At 39.4% G+C, this 27,654-nt stretch overlaps 2 protein-coding genes across 5 annotated transcripts in view; one reads left to right on the top strand and one right to left on the bottom strand.

The window, feature by feature from the left end:
• cep128 (centrosomal protein 128) overlaps positions 1 to 2,192 on the bottom strand; it is a 54,346-nt gene extending 52,154 nt beyond the window's left edge. For 2 of the 4 annotated variants that reach the window (XM_014969443.2, XM_014969444.2), the window contains exons 1-2: positions 1,173 to 2,189; positions 930 to 1,016 (exon numbers count right to left, since the gene is read on the bottom strand). In XM_014969443.2, the coding sequence (XP_014824929.2) occupies positions 930 to 1,016; positions 1,173 to 1,361 (276 nt within the window). In that variant the 5' untranslated portion in view covers positions 1,362 to 2,189. Of the gene's footprint in view, positions 1 to 929; positions 1,017 to 1,172 lie in introns of all 4 variants that reach the window. The other 2 variants (XM_014969445.2, XM_014969448.2) reach the window with 2 other exon arrangements.
• A 152-nt stretch (positions 2,193 to 2,344) lies between these two features.
• On the top strand, positions 2,345 to 26,648 carry tshr (thyroid stimulating hormone receptor). The gene is made up of 10 exons (XM_088001883.1): positions 2,345 to 3,375; positions 8,283 to 8,354; positions 9,468 to 9,542; positions 12,915 to 12,989; positions 13,598 to 13,672; positions 14,286 to 14,363; positions 14,827 to 14,895; positions 19,727 to 19,804; positions 22,887 to 23,075; positions 24,546 to 26,648. Exons 1-10 carry the CDS (start codon positions 3,128 to 3,130, stop codon positions 25,981 to 25,983), a joined length of 2,397 nt encoding a protein of 798 aa, XP_087858009.1. The 5' UTR covers positions 2,345 to 3,127; the 3' UTR covers positions 25,984 to 26,648.
• The last annotated feature ends 1,006 nt before the right edge of the window (positions 26,649 to 27,654 follow it).

Genomic DNA, 27,654 nt, shown 5'->3' with positions numbered 1-27,654 from the left:
TTATATGATGCAATATAATAGCGAACTGAAAGTCTTTTTTTTTTTAGTTAATCTGTATTGGTTTGGATGGAAAAAGTTTGAAAACTTACCTTGAAAATGCTTGAAAAGTGGTTGAATTTTATTGTGGGAACCATTTTTATATTTATTGCATGTTTATGTGAAATTCACCGTTTGGCAAGAAAGCTGACGCGCCTCACTGTATTTAAATCTACCTAATGGTATAAATAAAATATTTTTGCAGAGCTAGTCAGCAACAATGTTCATTATCATCATTGCACTACAAGCAGCCATCTTTACAGCTGGTACAGATCAACTCTACAATAAAATATAAGGGTCAGGCTAAGATTTTGGTTTTTTTTTAATGAGAATAAAGTCATAATGTTACAAGAACATAGTGGTAATAATACAAGAATAAAGTCACATGACAATAAAGTCAAAATAATATGAGAATTGTCTTGATATTACCAAAATAAAGTCATATTAGGAGAATTAAGTAGTAGTTTTAAAGTTTGTTGTTTTTTTTTGGGGGGGGGGGTTTCTTCATAATTTTAAGATGTTCTTTTGGTAAAACCATTCCGCTAAATATTATGACTATATTCTTGTAACTAAGCAAAACATTTTTGCAGCCAGGCTCTAATTCTCCATCATAAAAGTCACAGAAGGGACGATAAAAATAAAAGCCACTCTTTGAAAATATCTCCTGTTGTTGGTAGTTTCTTTTTTTTTAGAAAAGAAAGCAAGAAGAAAAATCAATATTTCATTTTTAAGCCACATATCTATTGCCCAGCCTTATAGAAAGAACATAATTTTGTCACAAAGCTAAATAGGTTTGCCAAATAAAGTGCCCAGGGAGCATGGAAAAGATAACCAAGTCAGCATCTTTTTAAAGACTTTTAAAGATATATATAATAAATAAAAGCATGTCTCACCAGTGTCATGGCTTCAACTTGATCATCTGCGTGATCCCTGTATTGACCCAACATTTTGTCAACTTGGGTCAGGTTCCTACTTGTGTCCTGAAACATATGCAAAGCAAAGTTTATCCGAAGTGCTAATTTAAGAGATTTTGATTAATAGATTAAATATTCACATCACTTTTTCCACAGGCTGTTATAACAGAATAAATCTACGAAAACAAGTGTGTAAAATCCGAGCATAGTCTGTAACCATACCTGTAAGGTGTTGGCGAGGGTGCTGATTTTGTCAGAGATCTCCGCGGCTCGCACGTCTTCTCTGCCCCCGCTGACACGTCCTCTGTCCCGTCCGGACCTGCGGTGGGTCTCACGCCCCCGCGGCCTGTGTCCCCGCACCTTCTTTCCGAACGACTCTGACTCGCTGGACGTGTCCATGGCTTGAGACATGTCCAGCGGACAGCGCAAAGCGACGAGCAGCGGCCACAACTAGAAACGCTAACTGTTCGCTCTAACGTTAATCAGCAGGGTGGGATAGTTGAGAACTTTTTTTTTTTTACTGAACATAAACATGACGTCGGAAAACTACACTGACGCTTTGTCATTTTACTTCTAAGCTAAGACACAGCGCTATCCGACTAAGTGACGACGGCTGAAACTGCGCTTGAGCCCGTCAACCGCAGTCCATCTCATTGTTGTGAAGGATGCTCCGACGGGTTAGCAACAAGTGGAAACTACAGGGAACGTTAGCCACCTAGCTAACCAAACGTTCGCCTACAAATTAAACCCTCGGATAAAACGTCAAAACGACTAGATAAAAACTAATGAGGTAAATTAATAACGCTAGAAATGTACTGTAAAGACGGCGCCGGTCGAGTTTCTTTCAGCACTGATAAGTAACAGAAGAGTCTCCTTACTTCATTCTGCTATGGCAACTTGAACTAGCCGCGTCTGAGCTGGGAAAACAACGGAGCGCAGCATCCTCGAGGAACGCTGGGAAGTGTAGGCTCATGGCATTGGAACTGTGTAAGAATGTATCATAGCTGGACTACATTGTCCAAAAGGGTGAATTTGCGCCGGTGCTGCCGCTCTTTAGAAAGAAAACAAGAAAAGAACGCCTACAACTACTGAAAAACCATAACAAATAATTAAATAAATAATAAATTATACAAATAAAGAAATATTAAATAATAATATATAAATATATACATAAATATGATTGTTATAGATTATATAACGAAATCCTATAATAATAATTGAATTGAATAATTGAATCTTTTAAATGCAATCTCTTATACAGTTACATGCAAAGCTTGGTGAAGACTAAAATAAAAACAATACTATAAAAAATGAAAATAACACATTCGAGCTGAAGAAACACTTTCTCAAGTCATTTTTTATCAATATTAAACTTCACATAACTTTAATCTTTACAGTAGGTAATGTATTTTTGTTTGAATAGAGTACTTCAAATGTCAATATATATTTACTGTATCTCATTTATCTCCAATTAACTCGCTGCCCAGCGAGTCATTTTTTTATCAGGTTCGGCAGATAAAAAAAAAATAACATTACAACAACAAAACTGGTGTAAAACCAAGAACTCCGAGGTTGTAATGTAATTTTTGGTTGTAATTGTACTTTCTTCACTGAAGTTTTTTGAAGAAGATTTAATCAAGTAAGTGCAACAATTGTTCATAATAATATTCCTCAAATAAAAGTAAAAAGCATAGTGAAGTGAAACTACTCATAAAAATATCCCCCCCACCCCCCAAAAAAAAAAAAAAAAAAACTTACTAAATATGAATACTATCATGACATGGTGACAATTTTAACAAATATGTGGATAAAAAAGGCGTATTATTGTTTGTTTGTTTGTTTTTGTTAGGGCACCAAACCCGGCTCTAGTGTCCCTTGTCCTTTTAAATCGGGCCCTGCGGCTACACCAGGCAAAAAAATACCCACGTTTTTACCGACAACGCCACGCAGAAGGAGGGGAAACCGGGATGGGGACATTCTAACTCTGCCTTTTGTAAGTCCACCCTCTTCTTAAGTCGGAGACCACCTCCTAGGTACAGCATCCCCCCACCCCAAAAAAATAAAACCTTTCAGCTCCTCCAGTCTGGGGCCTCTGCAAGACACGGCGAGCACTTAGGACTAATACACCAACCACAACAAAAAGGACATCACGCAACTTTCAGCAGGTAAAAACAAAAATGTTGCTGCGGACTTTTGGGAGGCGGGCGACCTGCTCGGACATCGGCACTTCCTCCACCCGGCTGCGCCCCACCACGCAGGTGCTAACATGCGCGCTGCTGACCCTCATCACTCTCCCCATCAGCGGCACCGAGCTGCAGCCTTACTCCTGCCCGGACAGGGGCAACTGCTCCGAGTGGAGAGCTCACGCGATCTGCTGCAGTGACATTGATATTCTCCCGAGGTTCCCAGCAAGCACAGAAACACTGTAAGTAGTAGGCGTACTAAACGCATCTGCAAAAGCGATTCTGCTGTCTCTCTTTCTTTCTTTTTTCATGCATTTTGAATGTTAAAAGCGCTCTTAACCCTGAGGTAAAAAGAAAAGAAAAAGAAAGAAAACCATTACGCTATAATATTCCATCAAAGTGCACCCACGGGGATTTTAAGGGCCGTCTTTTAGTAAGCAGTTATTCTCTTTTCAGGTATTATTCTGTCCATTAGTGTTAAGGCAGATTCAGCTTTTCTAACCTATTTTTCTACTTTTAAATGTCTGAACATTAAAAAAAGAAGCAAAATTTCAAGGTGTGTTCTGGCGTAATATGATGGATAATATGATGAATAATTAACTTCAGCATTTCTCACGCAAACTGTAGGAAAACAGAGAAGCCAACTTTCCAATCAACACACGTTGACTCCCGGAAGTTTATATGTGTTGATTTTTTTTTTTTAATTGCATAAGGCTAGCCAGCATTTTTTTCTAACCTACAGAAATTGACCAGATGGTATCGTGTGATCATTGAAAGAGGAGGAAATCAGACGTCCAGTGTGTACGTAACATTTTACAGTCTTCCATATGGGCATTTAAAATATTGGGAAAAACGGCATGAATTAACAGCCAAAGTGCTACTGACGCGAGTTGCCAGAGAGCTGTGAAAAATCACAGTGCACCCCGATTCTCCTCCCTTTTCCTAAAGCAGAATTTCCAGTAACACCGAAACAGTAGTGAAATGAATATGAAAATTCATTTTCAAATCCCAGAAGCGCTGGGTCTTCTGGGATTTGCCTGTGCTAATTTTGGACTCTATATTTTTGCCCATTCTTCTCTGAAAACAGCTGAAGCTCTTTCGGATTTGATGGCAAGTGTCAGTGAGCATCAGTTTTAAAGTCTTGCAACATCTTCTTGGTTAACTTAATTCAATTTATTTCAGTTTATTTATACGAGGCTGATTCACATCATCATCTCAAGGCACTTTACTAAAAAAAGTCAATTATCAAACAATGCAGTCAAGTTTAGTTTATTACTCCATTTGATAAAAATGTGCTCCGTTGAAGGAAACCCAGAGGACTGAATCATATTGATTGTAGCATTCACTACAGCAATCCCTCACACTTAGCATGCATGTGGTGACAGTGGATAGGAAAATCTCCCCTTTACCAAGAAGAAACTTTTAGCAGAACCTAAACCTGGGTCAGTGTGAACAGATGTCTGCCACAAGAAAACAGAGTGTACACACAAAGAGAAAAAAATAGCACTGATCAGATCAGATTTGTAGAGCGCAGATCTCTGCAGCTCCTCCAGAGTTACCACGTCCCTCTTGCACTGTTTCTGTGATACATGTTCTTTTTTTCCAGCCTGTCAGTTTAGACAGACAGCCATTACTAATCTTTCTAGAAACTCCTCCACAGCTTTATACCTGGTCGGTCTGCCGTGTTCCCTGGTCTCCTATGCTATACCTTGCTATCCTCTTTCTTGTGTCTTAAAGGTCTTGGTAATTGTTGGAAATCTAAAAACAACTACAAAGCTTCCAAGTTGTTACACGGATCCTTCTCTGGCTTATAAATCGTTTGCATTGGACTCACTCAGTGCAGCCCGAGTTATAAAGAGGGTTCTCTGCTATGTTATCATAATCTTCATTCCTGCCTTGTAATGTCTCGCGATATCCCTTCATCCCTTCTACAACCCTTTGCATTGCAGCCATCACATAAAATTATACCCTGATCACTGCTTCAATTCACCGGCCCACATGCCTTGAGTGTCCACTTTAGTTTCCTCACATTCCTGCCCAAAGTTTACCCAGCAACCTCAGGAGAACAAAAGACATGAATCCATCCCTCAAGCGCTATATAAAACTCTCGGGTAAAAATATCTGCCACATAAGCCTGAAATAGATCACGTATTGACTGGCATGTGCTAGGAAATTAAACGTTAGGAATTTGTACTTTGTTGTATTCTTGCTGAGGAATAAATGACCCATCTGTCACACTGGCCGTTGAGACTTCAATCTGTTAAAATTACATAATTTTGTGAGATTAAGTAATAAATTCATATCCACCTAAGGCATAGGGAATCAAAGAGAGTATGAAAAGAGTACAGGTGAAATAGAAAATTAGCTAGCTCATAGCTAACATAGCTAGCTAGCTAACATAGCTCAAATAGTTCACAATTCCCTTGCAGAAAGTCCAACTTTCAAGACAACTTGTTAGCAACCAGCTAAAATTAGCAAAACAAACTATTTTAATGAGGGAACAGTGACAGTACAAATTTTCTCTATGTCTCAATGACAAGCGTGTTTGTTCTTGGAAGTCAGAATTTCGGGCAGATTTGGTTAGCTTGAATTGCTAATAGAATGTAGCCTGGTCACTAGCATAACAGTTAGCAAATCTCACTGGTTTTCCGGCTTCTAATTAGAACTCAACTAAGGTGCGACATCATTCATGAGCTTTGACTTTCGAATCAATTTTACCTACATTGAGTCTGTAGGAAGGATATCTACAGTTAATGTAGGATCATTTCTATTGAATGGAATAGAACAACTTTATCTTTCCCCTTACTGGTGACAGAAGTTGTTCTATGAGAAGGGCTCCATCAGCAAGTATTCTGACATAGTTACACAGATCCCTTAACAAATCCAGAGGAACAAGTGCATTAAACCACATGAAAGAAATGTCTAAAGCTACAGTAAACAGTTAAGAGGAAAAGCTGTACTCATTTTAAGGAGTTTAAAATAGATATGATTTATTGTAGATATTTTTCCAGGCCAGTAATTATTACTGCCATTCATTGTAAAGATGAAAATATTAAAGACAAATTAATTACAGTCTTGGAAGCTGTGCAATACAATTATTAAAATTTACCAGAAAGAGAAGGATCTACCGCAGTTGATGGAATGTATTTTTTGCAGAAAAATGAGTGAAAGTAAAAGTACGTTTTTTAAGAACGAAATGTGAATGCATGACAGACATCTGTGAGGTTATTTTTTCGTGGAGTGTGCCCTCTACAGTATGGAATCCTTTGTGTGTGTGTGTGTGTGTGTGTGTGTGTGTGTGTGTGTGTGTGTGTGTGTGTGTGTGTGTGTGTGTGTGTGTGTGTGTGTGTGTGAAAGTTTGTTTGTGTGTGTGTGCAAGTGCGTTTATGTGTGAATGTTACTCCATGTGTCACTGGGAGTCAGAGATGTGGAAAGCAAAGCAAAGTACACTAAGAGGGCGGCGTAGCGTGACACCCTTCTGCGTCTGGACGATGCATTCAGATATAATATTTACCTCTTACAGCACGTTTCTTAAACACCCTGAGAAAGAATACCATTTGAGAATAATTTAGTGAGGTAAAAGAAGTCTCCAAGAAAAAAGGTTGGATAGTTTTAGTCTCACAGCAACCTCTGAGTTTTATGACTGGAGTTTGAATGAGATAAATTCTGAACTTAGTTCGGCACAGATCCCTAAAAAGTCAGTGACATCCTAATCCTGTTTCTCAAATTGATAAATAAATGACCGTTGGGAATCATTTATAAACAACAGAATGCTAAGCTAACTTGAAACTACCTTGCATCTGAGCACCCTAGTTAGGATATAAACCAGGAAATGAAGGGAGTTTAAACTTTTCAGAGGGTGAGATCTGTATTATAATATGTAACTCATGCTTTGAAATGTTGGCTATTCTATACTAAAATGAGACAAATCTCTTGATAAAAAGCTCCCTGGACAATCTAGTTATAACACGTTCCATCCTGAAGAATAACTTGTGGTAGTTTTCTCCTTAAATCTTTTAGGTGGGCTACGCGGACCTCTCCTTACATTCCTGGGAGAAATTGCATTCTGTTTCCAGCTAAGGTGGTTTGGTGCCAGGATCTGTTCTGTGTCCCTCTGTTTGTGTAAGTTTGTCAGAGCGCGTGCGGAGGGCTGTGCTCCACCGTCTGCCGACTGCTGATCTGCCCACATCACTGTGATTCAGACCTGTAGTCCAGATCTCGGTTTCTGAATTCATCCATTGTTTCTCTAAATAACCAGAGGGACACAAAGAGGCTGGCTTTAAAACCAGTTTTTAGAAGAGGTATATTCTACATGCTGTTCATAGCTGAGACAGAATTAACTCTGTCTGCGTTTCCTCGGTGCCAGGAATTCAACATGACAGATTCACATGTGGCTACAATCTTGATTCCCAGTTAAGATTCCTCAATCCACCACAAGAAAGTCACCTGCCAAGGTCACATCAAAGATGTGTACTCCCAATTTTCCTCTTATTATTATCCATTTATCTTAAAATTATGTTCTTTATTTGCCTTTGAATTTTAAAGTTTAGGATTTGCATGAATTTCATTCGAAAGTAGCTTTATCGTTTCTCATAACTACTCAAACACTTTTTTTATGGCTATTCGATAGATTTTAGGTTACAGGTGCCTGGTCTAGTTTTTGATGATGTTGGTAGAGAAATAGTGTCTTTTATTAATAACAAGAATCCAGAAAGAAATCCTGTGATCATTAGCCTTGCATTAAAGTTAGATGTAATATATGTTACAAAGCATCTTTGTGTACTTTTAAATCACTGTTTATAAACGTTTATAATGTTAATATTTAGTGTGAGTATTGAGTATTTCTCAAAGCTGCACTTTGCTATGCTAAACTAAGGTGACACATGTCAAGCTAAGTTAAGCTATGCTAATAATAACATACTTAACTTATTTCTTTCCGTGACTCTTCTCTTTTCCTCTTACATGACTTTGACACATCGTCTGAATCGTCTCTGTTGGCTCTGTGATGGACTTGTTACCTGTTTGGGGTAACCAGTCCACCTTGTGGTTCCTGTAAATGGACACCAATCTTACTGCCACACTGAACAGGATTAGGCCGGCAGAGAAAATTAACGAAGGATCGTTATGTTTTTTTTCTTTCTTTCACCAGATTGCTTTCTGATACCAAACTCTCATCTATTCCAGCGAATTCTTTTGCCAGCGTGGTCAACATCTCAGGGATGTAAGTGCTTATTTTTCTTTCTTATATGCACATCTATGCATCTTCACATCTCTTTTTTTTTACATTCACCTGCTGTTTTTGCAACATGACTTAGGGCTGCCATGTTTTATCCTTTGTCCCTCTACCCAAGTACAGTATCTGCTCTCTTTTCAGTACCATTTCTGAGCCCTAATTAAACCTATAGAAGGTTTTCTTCAGTAGGAATATTGGCCCTTAAACCACAGCAGGCTCAGACATTCACTGGGGAATTGAGTGTGTGTTGGACTCTCAGTAGAGGTGGAGATTTTTTGTTGAAGTAAGACGTGACATTTCAGTGCTCTCGAGTCTTGCTCTTCAGCTGCCTGGTGCATGTCCAAGATCCGCATGAGTGGAGATGGACTCGGATGAGAAGTTTTCTGTGAGCCTCAAGTGTCTCTAGCTAAAGTTCCTACTGACTGAAGGATATGAGAAAAAAAATTTATTAATTAAAAATGCAGCTATTTTTTATGGCGTGATGCTATCTGAAAACCAACAAAACAACCATAAACTGCAAAGCATTTTACTGGGATCTTACATAATAAATGACAACTGTGAAGTGGAAGAAAGGAAACTTAACGGGCCAGTGTTAGGTAAAATTGATTTTTTTTTCCTGCTTGACATCATGTCATAATGTTATTCCATCATCAAAAACATACCTAGATTGTTGCTTTGATTCTTTCATGCATGTTTGAGAAATCATTTAATCTCCCATGGCAACCATTCAGCTGTGCAAAACGCTTGGGTGGACCTAGCCCCGCCTTCAAGACGTAGCTCCTCCTCAGAGCTGCAGTTTCCGAGCTTCCGCTTCCCAGAGCAGCTCTCCCCCACGACTCCCATTCACTACAAATCTGACCTTTATGGAAAAGCAGCCATATGTGACACGAAACTATCAGAAGCCATATTAATGTTTGGCAGAAGTCATATTGACAAAGGTTCTCCAGTCAGAAGACAAGAAACCAAGCATGCAAACAAAAAGCCATTCATTATTTTCTTTATGCTTCACAATAATGCACTACTTTCTGCTGATCTACAACATAAAATCCCAATGCATGTTTTGAAGAAAACAGACTATATTTGCTGGATTCTGTCTTCCAGATACATCTACGTGGATAAGAAGCTGCAGCGGCTGGAGAGGCACTCGTTTTACAACCTGAGGAAAATCACCCACATGTAAGTCGCTAACGGGAAAGGAAAAGTGCTCTTTATTGATCCCCTATTGACTAAACTGATCCATTTGCTCAGTGGAAGGGAACAGAATGCTTCATTTCGAAGGCTGCCTGTGGCTAATGAGAGTCGGTAGCTAAGTTCATTAGCCACAGAAGTTGCTGTGGCTAAACTCCACAAATTTATGGAGCCTAAAAAAAAAATTTCATTTTGGGGATTTCTTGATCCTGACTTGCAACAAATCTAATGAGTTTAACTAAAGTGAGCTATGTTATTCTTGGTTTCACTCTTTAAAGTGTGTTAGGGCGGAGAAGTTAACCATCAGCTTATATAAGTGAGAGATTTATGGCTGCACATCTGTCTGAATAAAACATTTTCCACTGGAAAACCCACTTGTGCGTTCTATATTATAGGATGAGTCGCTACAAGTTGGAGCACTTTCTAAAACAACGATCTGTGCTAACATATAGGGAGCGCGACTACAGAAATCAAGCTTAAATGACCTAAATCCGCATTTGGCCGACGGTTCCGTCTTAATTGCCCTCGTCTTTCCTTTAAAGCTGCTGAGTTCCAGAGCTCGGCATCACAGACGGGAGCCGTAATCCAAATTGCCAGCTGAGGGCCGTATCTGGGCTAGGAGGGTGTGTGTTTTTGGATCTTCTGGGCCTCTTTGCCACTGATTGGTGCAATCTAGCGCCATACCTAAGATAATGGGATCTCTCTCAGGTTTCCTTCAGGGTCAGACAAAAATGAATGCTCCTCTTCCTGCTGGCTGCTCCTGGCAGACGGCAGCTGTGCATCAAGGACTGGAGTTGGGGAGGGGAAGTTTGAGGTTTTATTTTTTTTTGTGCAGTTGTTTAATTTGAGACATCCATTTCATGAGTAATGGCAAAGCAAGTCCTTTTCATTTTCTAGATCTCAGCTTATCATCATGGTTTGCAGGTCTTTGTGTCTTGATCCCTTTCTTGTTGTTTTTTTATTTATATTGTATATTCAGTTCATTTCTCTGCTCATTATTTTTAGGAAGGTGTTTCCATACAAGCTTAAATACTGCAATTTCCTAAAAAACTCAAGTTTTTCACCAATTTCTGCACAGCCGGTTTTTTTGTTTGTTTGTTTTTGCTGTATCCAAATCAGTGTATTTCACAAAACCTCAATGGAAACATGTTTTCACATCATATAAGTCATGTGATCAACAACCAGATGTCACTACTGGCGGAAACGACAAAGAAGACGACAGGAAGTGGTAGAAGGAAGATGTGGTAGCTGAAGATGGTGCTTTACTTCTTACATCTTCTGAGTTGCCTGTACTTTTACAGGTTCTGAGCACTGGTCAATCCAATGAGTGTTGTCAAAAAATGATCTTTCTATACTGGCAAAAGAGAAACTGCACACAAGATGGCAGTGAGCCTTGGCCTTGTCAAGTTAAAAGCCACTCTGGAACTGTCAGGATCTTACTTTCTCCTAAATCTGTCCCTGTTTGTGCCCTGTGTGCAGGCCTAGTTTTTCCATTTGTTTGACAAAGATTGGTTGGGTAGAAGAATGGCACCCTTATTCCAAGTTGCACACCAATCGCGGTACGTGGAATGGAAGCCGAAGTGACTCTGAGGAAGATTATTTACAGGCTGTGGTTTGTGGCGATTTTGAATATAATCTCGAAAGCCACTGGAAAACTGCAGTCCGAAATGTAGACTTGACACTTAGTGACATCACACAGAGAAGATTGAAGGGTACATGCCGTTCAGTTTAGGTCAGCGGAGTTCAAGCATGACTTGTATCCATCTGTATTGGGTGTTAATAAAGCCAGAATCGACTCGAGGCATTGATTTATCCCACGCCTCCACTGGCACCTTCAAACCCAGTGCCCCTGCACAGGCTTCTCTTCCTCAGAATGAGAACACCGAAATACTCAAACTGTTCACAAATGCTGAAAATAAATGTCTACAATCTACAGCAATCAGTTCATGAAAGGATTTGGAGGACTGGCATCATTCCACTGCTTCAGAAATCTTCCCTGATGTAATGCCTTCTTTGGTAATATTGCATTTTTCTGTGGAGACTTTAAAGCAAAGAGAATTGTTCTTCCATTCAGGCATGTTGACTTCTGTTTTGGGAAAATAAGACAAGGAACAAGAAGGCAACATGCAGAAGAAAAGACTTGATACTTGATCTGAAGCCAGATCGTGTCAAAATATACCTAATTCTTCGTTCAATGACAGCTTCTTGAAGATTTCATGGCACTTTTTGCCTTTATTCAAAGTAATCAGACAGGAAATGGGCTGAGAAAAGCAGGAAGACATGCAACAGAGGTGCAACAGATCTGTTGAGGACAAATAGCTTCCATATATATGGTTCCCACTCGACCGCTATGCCACGTGTTGCTGCAAACTGCTAAAAACATCCATAAATCAGGGTAGTGTAACTGTCTAGAGATGCCCACTATAAACTATATCTACACAACGCTTTTCTTAACCTATGGTGGTTCTAAGGCCAAGAAGCCATTAAGAACACTTGTGTATTCACAAATGTAATTATAATTTTTCAAAATTCAAACTGCGTTTTAAAGATTTTGTGTTCAGTGTAGAATACCATAAATAAATCTGAGCTGTTCATATTGGAACATGTTTGATGATGGTCATGTACTAAATTCACCATTGTTCAGTGATAAACAATATTTTACAATGAAAAGCGACAGGGGCCACTTATTCCCACTGGTTGGACATGAAATACCAAAATACAAGACAGAAAAAAGGTGACTTTTAGTTTTTTATATCTTGAGGATGCCCCCCATACCATGCTGCCCAGGGAAGAAGCCACTGGATACACCCACTGAATAATTGGTAGAACTTAAAGGCTTTTTCTTTATTTTTACTTTTTAGGTTTGTCTTTAATTATTATTCATTGGCAATATGCACACCTTTATGTTTTTGAACCTACTTGCAGTCATTATTTTAACATTTAATTTCCTCTGCAGCTGGGAATATCCTTCACAGTTTAATAGTGGCAAAAAGATCTTTACTATACTATCAATTGTTAAACAGTCTTGTCAGATTCATATTTTTGAATTTAACATGATTTTAAGGAGTGAAATTAAGAGCCAGAGTAGACATAAAATAAATCTGCAGTCCTAAATGCCATATGGCTTCAGTCGGTGTTTTGCTCTGGTTCAGGCAACACGGGAAATATGCTAATTAATCACCAATTAGCCTGTTTCCAGTGTAGTTTTTCCTCTCTTGGATGTCAGCCCCAGCTCTGTTGGATGCCAATTTTTAGGATCTAAAACCAAAAATTAGACTCAGCCGCCTCTTAATTAGACTTGTAATTAGGTCATTTAATAAAATATTTTTCTAGTTTCTGAAACCTCTTTTTATTTTTCAGAGAGATTCGGAACACAAAAATGTTGACGTATGTCGATCCAGAAGCCTTTAAGCATCTCCCGAACCTCAAGTACCTGTAAGTATTCTCAGAGGTTACTTCCACACTCTAACGGTACTAAAACTGAAAACATAGTTTAGATATTTTTAAAAAGTGGTGTTCCTTGGAGTTCCTATTAGTATTCAGAATTGTCTCACTTTTGGAGAAATAGAGATAGGTTCTGACTGGAAATAGTCATCTCAAAGCAACTTGTTTCTAGAACATCAGATCAATTCAAACAAACGCTGTTTGGTTTTACTGCACTGATTTTTTATTTATCAGTTTTTACGCTTAAGGTTTGCAGTGAAAAAAAAAATCCAGAATTAAAGAATCTTTTTAAATGAGACACAAAATAAATGACTTCTGACTTTTTGAATGAGCCATAAATAAACAAAGAGAGGGGAGTCATGGAATATTTATTTATGATGATACCAATCTCAAAACTGTGGGATGGTTTTCAGATGGACCTCTATCGTGTATATCTTAAACGAAGCAAAAAATATATTTGAATGTGTTTCCTAATGGCTGTCAGTTGTACTACATTTTAAAGGTATAATTCAGCACTAAAAATTATGAAAAGATGTCTTTAAATCTCTATTTTTGAACTTTTTATTATGAACTTTGTTTCTCACTCTTTTGTAATTCAGGGGGATTTTGAATACTGGCCTGACTTCCTTCCCTGCTTTAAACAACATCCACTCAAACGACATGAACTTCATACTGTAAGTTTTGTTTTACAGTCAATAACAGCTATCTGTGTACTGTTAGTTCTAGAAAGTCCAGATGTTAAGCAGAAGGATTCATACACACCATGTTTGCACAGTAACAGGCAAAAAGGTTGTTACCATCAGTTTCTGCTTTACATCAAAATAAAAGCATCAGGTCTTTGTAAAGGTTTCTGGTTATTTTTACAGTATAGTTATTTCCTAAAGTGTACCTAAAGTATATGTTTTATTATGACCCCAAAGTCTCTGGGACATGTCAGTGTATAATGTTTTTGTGTTTTTGATCCTCTGTCGTGAATCCCAATATGTATCACAATTTGATAGACGGTTCGGTCACAGAGTGACATAGTGTGACTTTGGGACTTAGCTGAAATATTACAGAAGGTTTTCCTTGACAATTCTTCTACCATCCCCAGTATTGGTCGGATGAGCCTGAAGTTGTGTCTCCATTTGCATCTGTATCCTGGAATGTTGCCACTAATCCCATTAACTTTTTGATAAATAAACTGCAATTCCTCCTTCGTTGTCCGAATCTAATTCCCAGATGTAACTCTTCCTCTTATTTGTTGCATATTTTATTTCCTCTCTGTTCTTTTCATCTCGTTTGCAGGGAAATTGTTAATCATCCCTCCATTACCGAGATCCCGGCCAACTCATTCCAGGGCATCACGAGCGAGTTTCTGACAGTGTGAGACATTTGCACGCCACCAACAGCAACTATATCTCCAAACATGTACAATAGAAAAAATAAAATAAAATGCAGGACCCCCACCCCCCAAAACAAATATAAATATGTAGATAAATAAATATGTAAATATTTAAGGAACATTATCTCTAAATCCAGCCAAATCCTTAAAATAGGCCCTTCAAGAAACACTCAGCTTGAGCTCACTTTAAAAACATGTTCCCACATGAACGCCGACAACAAAAACAAGTACACAGACGTTCGCTCATGTTCACGTGTGTGAGTGTAGAAGTGTGTGGGAAGTGAGCTAAATGTTTGGTGTAAAAGCCACAAAATTACACAGACGGTTTTACTCCAAAGTGAGAAATAAGTCGATTCCTCTGAGCTCGGCTGGCAGATGGAAAGTATTTACATCCAAGAACATTTATTATACCACTTTCAATGGGATTTTTTTAATATTATCCAGAATGCTGTATGGCAATGGCTTCAGAGAGATACGACATCACGCCTTTAACGGGACAAAGCTGGATCAAGTGTGAGTATTTACATCATTTGTCTAACAGGATAACGTTTTTAATTTGCTTTATTTTACTTCTTGTATTCATTTATATTGAATCAGTTTCAGGGAATTTCTTTTTATTCAGCTTCTTATAAACAGTTATAAACTCCCCAATGTTTGTTTGGTTAATTCAAGCCTTATTTACAAGTGGGCAAAGGTTTAGGTCTGGTGTTGCGGTTGTGTATCTATAGCTAGATCTGAAAACTGCTGTTAGCAGATGCTCTTCATCCAGTCTGATTGAGCTTTAGTTATTTTTAAATAAAAAACTGGAAACAAATTATGTCACCTATCATGTACACCGGTAGACCTGAACAGTGGAGCCTCAGCTATTCACAGTTTCGTTTTTGCGGATTCACCTATTTGCGAATTTTTCTGTGGAACGTAACGGCAAATGATTCACGAAAAATCTGGAGAATTTGATTGTGAATGTTTTTTCATAGAAATTATGTAAGAGCTTTTAAATGAAATCCAGCTTGGAAAGCTTTAATACCAGGGCACAGACATGCAGTGCTACTCAACATGTTATTGGTTGCTGCTTGCAAAGTGCTGTACCTTTAAGAGCAAAGCTAACCAAGACCATGGATGTTAGCTTCTATGGTAATGCTAAAAAGGCTAGTACTTTGTGTATTTATGCATATTAAGGTATATTTAATGTTTGAACTATTAGAATAGGTAGTTATATGAGTTTTTGAGGAGGTGGGGTTTAACTGTACCTTTAAACAATTGCCACTGTAGTTGAATTCAAAGGTGTTTTTTCAAAGTTTTGCCCTTTCTTTGCTTCTCTTTCACATCAAATCCCAGTAAAATGCATTATGTAACTTTGTTAATGTAGCGTTACAAAATGGGAGAATGTTCAAGCGGTGCGGATACGTTTCCACGGTGTGTAGACGAAAACAGTTTGGGCTTTGTTTGGAATGTGAAGGTTCTAACTTCATTGACAGGCTATATCTGCTTTAAAAATCTGAAGAGTAATGGAGACGATTGTTGTTACAGCATTGATTTAGCATGAGACCATCGGAGCTGTTTGATGTTTTAAGGCTAATGAGAAGCTAAGCTAACTCATGGTTGGCTTTATTTGTTTTTCTCCTCTCTTATCAATAAGCATCAGTGTGATGGCAGTCTATTTCATCTTCAAATTCTTCTTGGAGCCTGACACAATCCTCCACTCTGAGCTCATTATTCAAACCACCCACATTTTGTGGACCTGCCCAGAAAACTTTTAAAAAAATGTTTTTTTTTTATGAGAATCTAAGTGCCCATTAAATAACTTTTACACATTTCGTGCGCACCAGAGCACAGACTGATGTGCATTTACATCTAATCTGACAAAAACTGAAGTAATTTAATCTTTACATCCGATTGAGGTTTTCTCATCATTTTATTTATTTTTTTTAGGCGTATTAAGAATGGTGCTAAATGTGGCTCAGTTTCATTGATTAGATTTAAACCATTTAAGATAAAATCAAGGGTTTGATGCACCTTAACTAAAATAACAGAGTGTAGTCATATTTCAGGAAATTTCACTGAAGTTTGTTATTTTTTAATCTAAAGGTTTGCGTTAATGCTGCACATTTTCACACCAACTTGCGCATGAAGCACTGCGCCGCAACGTTCTTTGTGCGTATGCAGACATTTATACACGGAGTCCCTGGTGTGACTCTGATGATGTTTCCATCAAATTTATTTTATGTGCATTTTTATGTATCACATTCGAAAAGATTGATGGAAACGTCAAAATTCAAAATAATGTCCTCAATTTTCTGAAACAGTTTTACACTCATTAAGGTGATTTTCAGGGGAAGGACTGTCAATTTTTCTGAGACCTCGATGTCTCTCTGTGTAGCTTAGTTGATTCACTACGAGCCAGTAGATGGAAACACAATTCATTTGCTTATTTAATATTTTTTTACATTTTAAACACTTTCTTAAAATTCACTTGACGAATTGGATTGAAATGTAGCTTGCGACAAGCTTCCTGGTAAAATGCATAATTTGATTTGGTTCTACTTTGACTATAATGTCAAGCCCAATTTTAAAAAATGTAAAAAGCCATTTACAACAAGCTAAATATACTGGGTATGTACAGAGTCTCAGCAAATGTGTGTAAGAGATTAAGCGGTTTAAATCCTGGGCTAATCAAAGTATGATTGGGAGAGATTAGGAGATTTCTCCCATCACAGAGAATAACACTTCAATAAACAACTGCAGAAATCTGAAGGAATTTCCTGGTGTAAAGGCCAGGGGCAGATGCCAGACATGGTTTCCCGTCATCGTCATGCTCTTGGGGTGGTTTCAACAGTCACAACAGCGTGGACAAAATATTATTTCGGGAAGCATTACAACATGTGTTGAATTCATAAATACTACCTCGGAGTCTTGCATTAATTTTTATCAAAAGGAAAAGACCATCAAGAATGGGAAAATATGTTTTTTGTGTAGATAATTCAGGATTTGAGCTAATAAATTGTCAGATGTTGACCTTTTGAAAGGCAAAGAGCAGAAAAGAACTATCCAGAATATTAAATGCTGTTAGAATCAAAATCTTGAACTCCAGTACAACACTCAGTACATAAACGCAGTAGTTCAGTTAAGCATCACTACTCTGAATCTCCATCATACATGCATTCCAACTTTTTGATTTGGGGTTTTAGTTCAATTAGGGACCTTCCATCTTGTCCAGAAATGCATTAAATATCATTTTGCTTGGATTAAGTCACCCCTGACATCTGGGATGTGTGTTTCCTTACCCAGAATTTTACTATGAAAGCAGAGGGATCAAAGCCGGTTCTCTTTGAGCCGTCTCATATATACTTCAAAATGTCCGTGTCCAGCTCTTGATTAGAAAGGAGGAATTTTTGTGTGGAGGAAGAAAAAAAAATCCAAGAGTGGCTAACGGGAAGAACGGTGGAAGAGATCTCCTCTAACAAAGTGAGATTGGTTCTTATGTTTGTGGAAATCAGTCATGTGAGAAACTATGCCTCCTATTTTTGCTTCTTTTCTTTTTTTTTTTGGTCATGCTTAAATGTTTCAGATCATCAAACAAATTCTATAATCAGACAAAATTGATTAGAATAAATACAACCATTTGTTTCAAATAATGATCTCATAATGATTGAGAGGAAAAAGACGATGTACAAATCAATAAGTCTCAGTTTGAAAATATAGCTAGCAATCCCTTGTTAAATCATGAATTAACAGTAATTAACGGCATATTTTGGTTTGATGTCACCAGACACACACAAACCTGTAGAAACAAGGAATCACATGGTGCGCATTCACACCAGCCCAGATCAGGTCACTCCGCTCAAACTTTTGTTTGTTCATCTAAAAAATCCAATTCGTTTGGGGAAATGTGAACACGTAATCAAACTCTGATCCGCCTAAAAACCAAAGTCTCGGTTAAGTTGAAGTGAACTCTGGCGCAGTCCGAATGCATATCTGCCTGCCAAGCGGAACGGAGAACATTCCAAAAGCAGTAAGTGAATTACAGCGCAAAGCATCCTGGGTAAATACGACAAAAACAAACGCAAGAGTGTAGCTAGTGAAAGAAATGGCTCGAGGTCTTTTGCAAAAGACAAAAAAGAAATACTACAACCGCTAAAATCGGATGGAACTCCATCTTTGTTTACATTTTGTGAAGAAGGAAGTTGCGCTCAGTGTCTTCGTCAGAGGTTTTTGTGTTGTTTCCTTCAGTGGTTCTTGGTGCAGCGCCACCACAAGTGAGGAGGTGAACAGCTTTTTCCATTAGTTTGGATCGTTTGATGTGGAGCAGTGTGAAATCGAACCACACCAGCTGAAAATGTAACAAGAGTTGCAATTTTGGTCCCCAATCGAACCGAGTCTATCAGACTATCAGGTGTAGCAACATCCTAGTCTGCCAATTTTTAGTAGGCTAAAAAAAATAAAATAAAAGTATAGAACACAAAACTGATGGACCACTGACTTCACAGGAAATCCTGAAGGAAAATGCCAATGCTCTGGCACACCAGGAGGTCTACCTCAGAATAGCTTTAAAAAATGATTATTTATTGATAAGATTCAATTGGATTTAAATACAATTGAATTGGATCTAAATCCAATTGAATGTGGGATACACTTTATGGTACAACCAGGGGTTATGTATATGTTCCTATAGCAACATATTTTGCATCTACTCAGGTTATCTTTGTCTGATATTAAAATGTGAAGATCAGAAACATTTAAGTGTGACTAAAAAAAGCAAACATAATGTAAGACACTGATAAGGAAGCAGAAACACACTCCTTTTTCTTCCCCCCTCATACACTTTTCACCCTCTGGTCCAGGGACTTGCATGTTTTGGATATGAGGTATTAGTGATATTAAATTAAGACTCTTTCTGCATTTTACAACCCCAACGCTGTCCTTGTGTCTTTGTAAGAGTCCAATTAAAGCACTGATTTGCAACTCGTGAGTCTTACCACACGGGTGTTTGTGTTGGGAGTCCGATTTCCTCCGTGAGGAGAACTGATCCCAGCACGGCTTGACCAAGATAAACACACCCCTCCGCTGGTCTATTATTCTAATTAGATTTAAGGGATTTGAGGAGACGTGTCTGAAGGTGCTCAACATTTAAGGAGAACACCTTCGTATCTCATCGTTTCCAATTAGAATCAACAGCATGCGGTAAATCAGTGAGGCCTTCATCTGTCATGTTTCGCCCGACTAATGAGACGAAAATAAACAGGAATGTGGAGTGATGAGGCTTGAGGAAATATTATGGCAACCAGGACAGAAATGCACAGAATGTCTTCTTCTCCTGTGAACTTCTGTGCTCTCTTTCGTCCAGCGACCTACACAGAAACGTGTTTTTGACCAGGATGGACGGCCGGGCTTTTGCAGGAACCATCAGTGGCCCGACACTTCTGTAAGTAACCAGCCAGTTTCAGAAAGTCAACTATTTGTATTAAACCTATTGCAATAAGCTATTGATCTCTTAATCGTGTGTTGAATTAAAATGAGCTCAATAATTTCCATTGAGATGATTCATATTTTATGAAGGGCAGTTTTGCTTACAGAAACATCACAATCCATTTTATTTATACCTTCGGTTGTGTGTGGTTTTTACTTCAGTTTTGTTTATTGTGTTTTATTTTGGATATTTAAAATGTCTTCCAGTTCAAGTGTGAAGCATTATTCACAAAATTAAAGTTTAGCTGTCTTCAAGAGATTTGAACTTGTATTATTATCCCATTAACATTACTTGAAAATGGTCTCAAAACAACATGAGAAACAAAAAACACATTGAACAAGTACAAATACGTATGGTATTTACAAAATGTACAGCATATGTATTTCTGCATAGAAAACAGCAGTAGACATTTTACAAAAATATTTGCACAAACAGTAGGAAAGCTATTTGGAATAATAAAATGGCAAATAACAGCAGAGTCATAAAGGCCTGTTGAGTTTTGTTGGGAGTAGTAATGGTTATGAAGTGAAACACCTTCTTTGAGGAAGGATCTGGGATATTTCTTTTGTGCACCTCGGATGCAGCAATCTGTAGTTTTTTCCTTTGACCTGATTTGCAAGTTAAACATGAAGATCTTTGTGTGACAAATATCCTTACATTTTGTGCCATGTTTTGAAGAAAACTCCTCAGAAAACATCGCATTGCTCTTTGCTTTGCTTTGTGTATGCAACGTTTGGTTTGGTTTTATTCGTATGTGTTTTTAGAAATTAAAAAATTCCCACTCAAATGTGGCAAACGAATAAAATCCTAACTAATACCCCCGGTCTGGTAATTATTCACACTGTGTCAAGTTCCTGTGAAAATTCAACAAAGTCCTTCTTCGTACTACGCAGGCTAGACGAGCGATGCCTGCAGGACGGGATAAAGTAAAAGATCTTTCCCCCACAGCTGCGATGGTGTGACTGGGAAATCTGACACGCATTGTATGCAAACGTGATGAAGAAAGTTCAGCCGGACGTTGCTGTTATTTTCTGCTCTCCTTTCTCACTGAAGCATCCTGGACGACACAACCGTTTAGTCTTAGCCGCATCTTATCCGGTTGGGTAAACAGATTTGCACGCAGGTCGTTTACCTCTGTTCCACGGAGGAACATGTCCTGAGTGAGGTCACCTTCATGAGGTCATGAGTTAAACATCTGGAAATGACAAAATCAGACCTTCACTAGAATCTGCGCTGCCTCACACAATGAGCCCCGTGGGAGGAAAGGAGAGCAGAGGACGGAGAAGTGTGTGGAAATGGGACAGCAAAAAAATAGGACAGATTCTTCGAAAATATGCAGAGCTGTTTCTTTATTTTATCAAATTAATCATTAGGTTGAGTTAAGATGTGTTAAGAAAACTAAAAAAGAATACAACAGAGAGCTTAGAGCCTTGGAGGATGTCGATGCAGTTGCCAATCCCCTGCATGTCTCTGTCCTTAGAGAAGTTGGCCTGACTTTGGCATGGTGGCTTAATAAATACCAAATGTAATTCCTGAAAGATGAAGAACTGAGGAGTTAATTTGAGGAAACAGATGGAGACTATTGTTTGAGCTGTCACTGAGCCCTCTGGACTCACCATAACCAACACCTCCTCATCACCCCGCATGGTGATGGGTCTAGGCCTCCACTGTCATGACTTGGAGTGTTTTCACACCTGATAGTCCAGTAGACTCGGTTCGATTGGGGACCAAAATTACATTTTTAGCTGATGCAGTTTGCTTTGTCACAAACGATCCAAACTCTTTGAAGAACCCGTTCCCCCTGTTGCCTGTGGCGGCGCTGCACCAAGAACCACTAAAGGAAACAATCGGAAAACCTCTTGAAGAAGACACTGACCACAACTTCCTTATTCACAAAATGTAAACAAAAATGGAGTGGTGTCATCTTTTAGCGGTTGTAGGATTTCTCTTTTCTCTTTGGTAAAAGACCACGAGACTTTTCGCCCACTAGCGGTAGACTTGTGTGTTTGTTTTGGTTGTATTTGCCCAGAATGCCCTGCACTACAGTTCGCCTCCTGCTTTAGTTCACTTCAACCAAACCAAGATGGACCAGAGTTCACTTTTTTTTTTTTTTTTGGTTCGCATCAAAAGATGTGAATTGCACATTCACATCTCCCCAAACAAACCAGACTTTCTAAGCAAACAAACTAGAGATTGATTAAAGCAAAAATTACTTGAAGCTATCAATTTTTATATATAATTCATACATAGATTAACTACAACTTCTAAAAGTTTGATTTTTTTTAGCAACTTTTGTGTTAGATCGTGTGCTTCTAAACAGCTTCTTATACTTTTTGTCTTTTTTGACAGATTGGAGAATCTTTGCCCTATCCAACATAAAAACTAAAGAGTAGATGGGAGTTAAACGTCACAGATGCATGAAGGTATGCATCTGTGATGCATACCTTAGCAATAGTGTCCTATTGCTAATTTTCACTAAAAGGTGCCAACTTTAATACTTAAATAATACGCAAATAGATAAATTACACCCTTTAAATTAATCTATGTTGCTATAATACCTTGTGAAAAATCAGCTTCTCCATAAAATCTTAATGTGCAGCAAAGAAAAAGTAGAAATGTGCAGTGGTGCGTGAACAAAGATATGGATCATAATGGACTATTATTGTTCTGAACCAAACTTGGCAGACTTTTATTGTGTAGTTTTTCCCTTAAAGGCCTTGAATGAGTTCCCTATTGAGCTTCTTGATACTGTTAAGAACCACTGATAACAGGATTCCTGCACGCTGTTTTTTCGCACCATCGTGCAAAAGAAACTGTAAACAATCGGTTGCTTTTGACGTAAGAAAACCACCACTGATTGGTTACCTCGAGTCGTGTCACGACCCGAGTCGGCCGTATGAAATTGAACACAGCGCTATGTGCTGTTTTAATTTGTCAGTTGCGCAACACATCACATCTTCTACCTCAAACCACTACTGGTTCTCTGGGCATCTTGTGTAGTTATTTTCAGGTGTTGTAATCCTTCTGTTGCTTTCAGAGACGTCTCCCAGACAAGAATCACATCGCTGCCCTCCACAGGCATGGGCTCCCTGCGGAAGCTGAAGGCGCGCGACACCTGGTCCCTCAAGAAGCTGCCGCCCATCAAGGCCTTCAAGCACCTCATCACAGCTGATCTCACCTACCCGAGCCACTGCTGCGGCTTCAAAAACCTCAAAAAGAAACGAGGGTGAAGTTCTTTCTTTTTTCCTTAAAATCAGCTCTGTTAACGGAGGCTGAAACGTAAGAGAAGTGGGGGTTTCAGAAGCGTGTGCATGTAGCATAGGGTTGGATGATCTCCCACAGCGAGTGGGAGGCTACCGCACTTGTAAAGTGTGGATCTTGGCAGGGATTGAATCAACTCTCTGATGCCTTTACCTATAGCTCCTCACAGCGCTCCCATAATTAGTGTCACTCTCTGGTGTTATTGGAGGAAAAAAACGGTTGAGTCACATAATGATTCCAAAAACAGAAGTCCTCCGTCTTCATCTGTATATGTAAACGGTTTAATAGCCCACTTACCGCCCAGCAGGGAAACGGCTAGCTGCATGAAAAAACATATCCACTGAGATCAACAGAGAGTAGCACAAAACTAGGAAGTAGAAGGGCAATACAAACATCTGAAAAGTGTGGCATTCCTTTTTATTAAGCCCCCTGTACTTGGATTCCCCAATATAAAGTTCAGTGCAACCTAGATATTTGTAATTTAACTTCAGAATAAATCCAGATTTGCCTTCCTACACAATTTCGCTCAATTCTCATCTTCCTTCATTGCACTGTCTGGGATTTCTCCCATTGAGCTCAATTTCTCTAGTTGAATTTCAGCCAGGCCAATCAGGGAAAAGAAGGACGAGTTGGGAATGATGACGTCAGTTTTCTATATAATTTTCGAACTGTAGTCTATCTGTAGTTTTAGCAGTCGAAGCCGTGAAGTCCATGTTGATTACGCTTCCAAATGTTTAACAATTAAAGTTGGAACAAGAGGAATGTTGAAGATATTATTGCTGGAATGTGGATCGGCTTGGCACTACTCTCTTCAGAGTGGGAGATGGTTGTTTACAGTGCATATAATTTCCGGTAAGCTTCATAACCTCTGTAGCATTACATACACCACAGCCAAACATTAGTGATTGGGTAAATTAAGATGCAGTTGTTTAAAACTTCAATAGAGTCCACACCTCCAGGAAGCAATCTTTTTTCAATGAGGGTTCAGATGAAGTAAACCATAGAACAATGGACTATCAAAGAAAAAGGGCTATAAGAAATTTGTTTTACAGTTTGCCGCAGGCCATGTGGAGGACACAGCAAATGTAAAGGTGGTGTCCAATCAAATGAGAGCAAATGTGAACTTTTTGGGCCTTTGGCTTAACACCAACACTCCACACTACCTTGGACTCTATGAGAAAACATGGTGGTGGCGACATCATGCTGTGTTGAGGGGAAGGTTGGAGTTACAATGGAATGGTTTTAATCACCTCATATTCATGGGTACATTTGCTTTACTTGTGTGGGTGTATCACAGAAAAGTTGATGCAGTTTATGGCTTTAAGTGTGTGGTTTAAACACAAGAAAATGTGGAAACATTTAAGATTGCTGGGTTATAATTTTAACATTATTTACTGAGCCCAGTCTTATTGAATTCTCTGTTTGTGTTTCCCAGCTTTTTGGAGTACATCATCTGTAACCTAACTGCTTTCTATGACCACTACCACAAGCGGTCTGTGGGACCCCTTGACACGCCAACTCTTCAAGGAGACGGAGTCGTGGAAACGCTTCCGGAGCATGAGCAGAGAAACGAAGGTCATGAAGAGCCGCAGCAGGACCAGGGGAGAGGAGACTTCCATGGCAACCTTTACTACCACGCCTACTTTGGAGGCCAGCCAGACGAGGAAGTGGGCTTTGGAGAGACCCTCAAGAACCCCCAGGAGGACAACAGCCAAGACTTTGACAGTCGTTATGATTATGTGGTGTGCGAGGAAGGAGGGGAAGTGGAGTGTGCACCGGTGCCCGACGAGTTCAATCCCTGTGAGGACATTATGGGCTTTGGCTTCCTTCGGGTGTCTGTGTGGTTCGTGAGCTTGCTGGCTGTTTTGGGGAATGTGGTGGTGCTCCTGGTGCTGCTCACCAGCCACTACAAGCTCTCAGTCTCTCGCTTCCTCATGTGCCACCTGGCCTTCGCCGATCTTTGCATGGGGATTTACCTGCTGCTCATCGCCTCTGTGGACCTCCACACCCGCTCTGAGTACTTCAACCACGCCATCGACTGGCAGACAGGCCCCAGTTGTGGACTTGCTGGGTTCTTCACAGTCTTCGCCAGCGAGTTGTCTGTTTACACACTGACAGTGATCACTCTAGAGAGGTGGTACGCCATCACCTTCGCCATGCGGCTGGACCGCAAACTCCGTCTACACCACGCAGCAGCCGTAATGGTGGCTGGCTGGGTCCTCTGCCTCCTTCTTGCTCTGCTGCCACTGGTTGGAGTGAGCAGTTACCAGAAGGTCAGCATCTGCCTCCCAATGGACACTCAGTCCACTGCAGCTCAGGTCTACGTCTTGCTGGTGTTGGTCCTGAACATTCTGGCTTTCTTTGTCATCTGTGCCTGCTACTTTAAGATCTACTGCACAGTCCACAACCCCCAATACCACTCTGGATCCAAGGACACCAACATTGCCAAGCGCATGGCTATCCTCATCTTCACTGACTTCTTATGCATGGCTCCCATTTCCTTCTACGCAATGTCGGCTGCTCTGAACCGACCTCTTATCACCGTTTCCAACTCCAAGATCTTATTGGTGCTCTTTTACCCGCTCAACTCCTGTGCCAATCCATTCTTGTATGCCATATTCACAAAGGCCTTCAGAGGGGACATATTCATTCTCCTCAGCAAGGTAGGACTGTGTCAGCAACAGGCACAGCTGTTTAGAGGCCAGACCGTCTCATCGAAGGGCAGCAGTGGGATTTCTCAGGGGCGGAGGGAAAAGGTTAGGAAAGGCGGAAGCCTTGGACAAGAAGAGATACCCATCAACCTGAAGAGCCTCTCCAGACAAACCTATCACCCAGGAATCAAACCTGACGATAACCAAGACCTGGACACGTGAGCTGACCATCAGCTTGAGGAAGAAAAGCCAAGAAAGGTTCATTTTGTTGAAGCCTTGAAATAGTTCTGGACAGATCTGTTAAAGTATTAAACAGAAAGCTCCGTAATCTGCGTCAACTTTATTTTTCAGACCCTGTTTATGGAATTTCAATCACTATGAATTTAATTAAATGCTATCCAAGTTGTAGTCCCCCATATTTAAATAGCATTTGTAGAACAGCTCTGAAAGTATTTACTAAGTAAAATAGAAAAGCATAGACAAAAGTTTCTGTCTTCTACATTTAGCATAGGTTAAATATTACAAATATATCACATTAATTTGAGCTATTTGAAGTCTATTATTTGAACGTATATCGTCGTCAACTGCCTGCTGGCTCAGTGCCCATCAACTGTGGAAACTTCATACAAACACCATTTATTTAAAGTATGGAAAAATAGTTTTATTTACCATTATTCACAACTCTGTAATTATGAAAAACAATACAACAGCGACAGAAAAATACATGGATTTTGTCCATATTTTACCGTATACTTCTTCTGGGAAATTGAGTCTGTTCTTTAATATTTTAAAGCAGATACAAGTATTTACAGTATGCATAAGTCTTTGGAAACCTGTTTTAGTGGCATGTGTGGATAATAATAAAGTACTTATTCACTTCTGTTCTTTATAGTATTGAATTTTGTTGGAATGTGATCCCATTTGGTAGCTTTTTGTTTGCTGATTCAGTTCAAGACAGTGCAACGGTAGAGTTAAGTAAAAAATCATTCATACCCCTGGCAGAGTTAGGTTTAAAGTAATCGTTTAAATTTAACAGCATGTTTCTATGGGCTGGAAGTAATACAGATGGTTTGGCGTGGCCCAATCGGAGTCTTGACTTGAATCTGTAGAGGATTAAGGTGATGGCAATGTTTCCATCACTGCAAAGTGATGGAAACAAAATCAAGCGAGAGATAAAAGGTAAAAACATAAAAAACAAAAGTGTTATGGAAAGCAACAACAAAAGAGAGACTGTGGAAGTGTGTCTGACGGCAGGGACACCTTCATCTAAGAGAGCACATATAAAAGCAACCACATCCCCAACGTCCATCATGCATGTGAAGCACAACACAGAAACCTCCATGTTGCACCACGCACCTGATGATAAGTTTCTGAGAGTGTATGTACACTTCTGGAATTAACTGTCGCTGTTGACTTTTAGGGAAAGTTGTATGGCTTTGGAGGGAGTCGTCCTTCATTCCTCCAGCTGCCTTGTTCAATATACCAGTAACTCTAACAAGAAAGCAAACTCTCACCATGCTTGACAGCTGATAGTTTGAAAGCCGCACATTGACTCCAAATGTCAGTCTTGTTTCATTCGGCCATTAAACCTTTTACCAGAAATGATTAGGCCTGGCCGTGTGGGGTGCTGAGAATGTAATTCAAGTTTCAAGATTTTAGTTATGGGGCAGCGGATTATTTCTTGGGCTACACCCTCTCAGGCCACATTGATGGCAAGTTAACTTCATTGGTGGACAGGGACACTGGTGGCACAGTAGCCTTGCTGGATCCCTGATTGTTCCTGGACACCAAAAGCAATTTGTCTTCATCAGAAGTTGAGAGTTTGGGAGAAATGGTTGTCCAACTGGACAATGATTCAAACGCACATCCAAGCTCATTTTGGAAAGTGATTGC

Source organism: Poecilia mexicana, unplaced genomic scaffold (assembly GCF_051168715.1).
Source record: "Poecilia mexicana isolate PSO_F unplaced genomic scaffold, ASM5116871v1 scaffold_21, whole genome shotgun sequence".
Taxonomy (NCBI): Eukaryota; Metazoa; Chordata; class Actinopteri; order Cyprinodontiformes; family Poeciliidae; genus Poecilia; species Poecilia mexicana.
The sequence above is the reverse complement of the archived record's forward strand: the minus strand, read 5'-3'. Positions and strand labels throughout refer to the sequence as shown.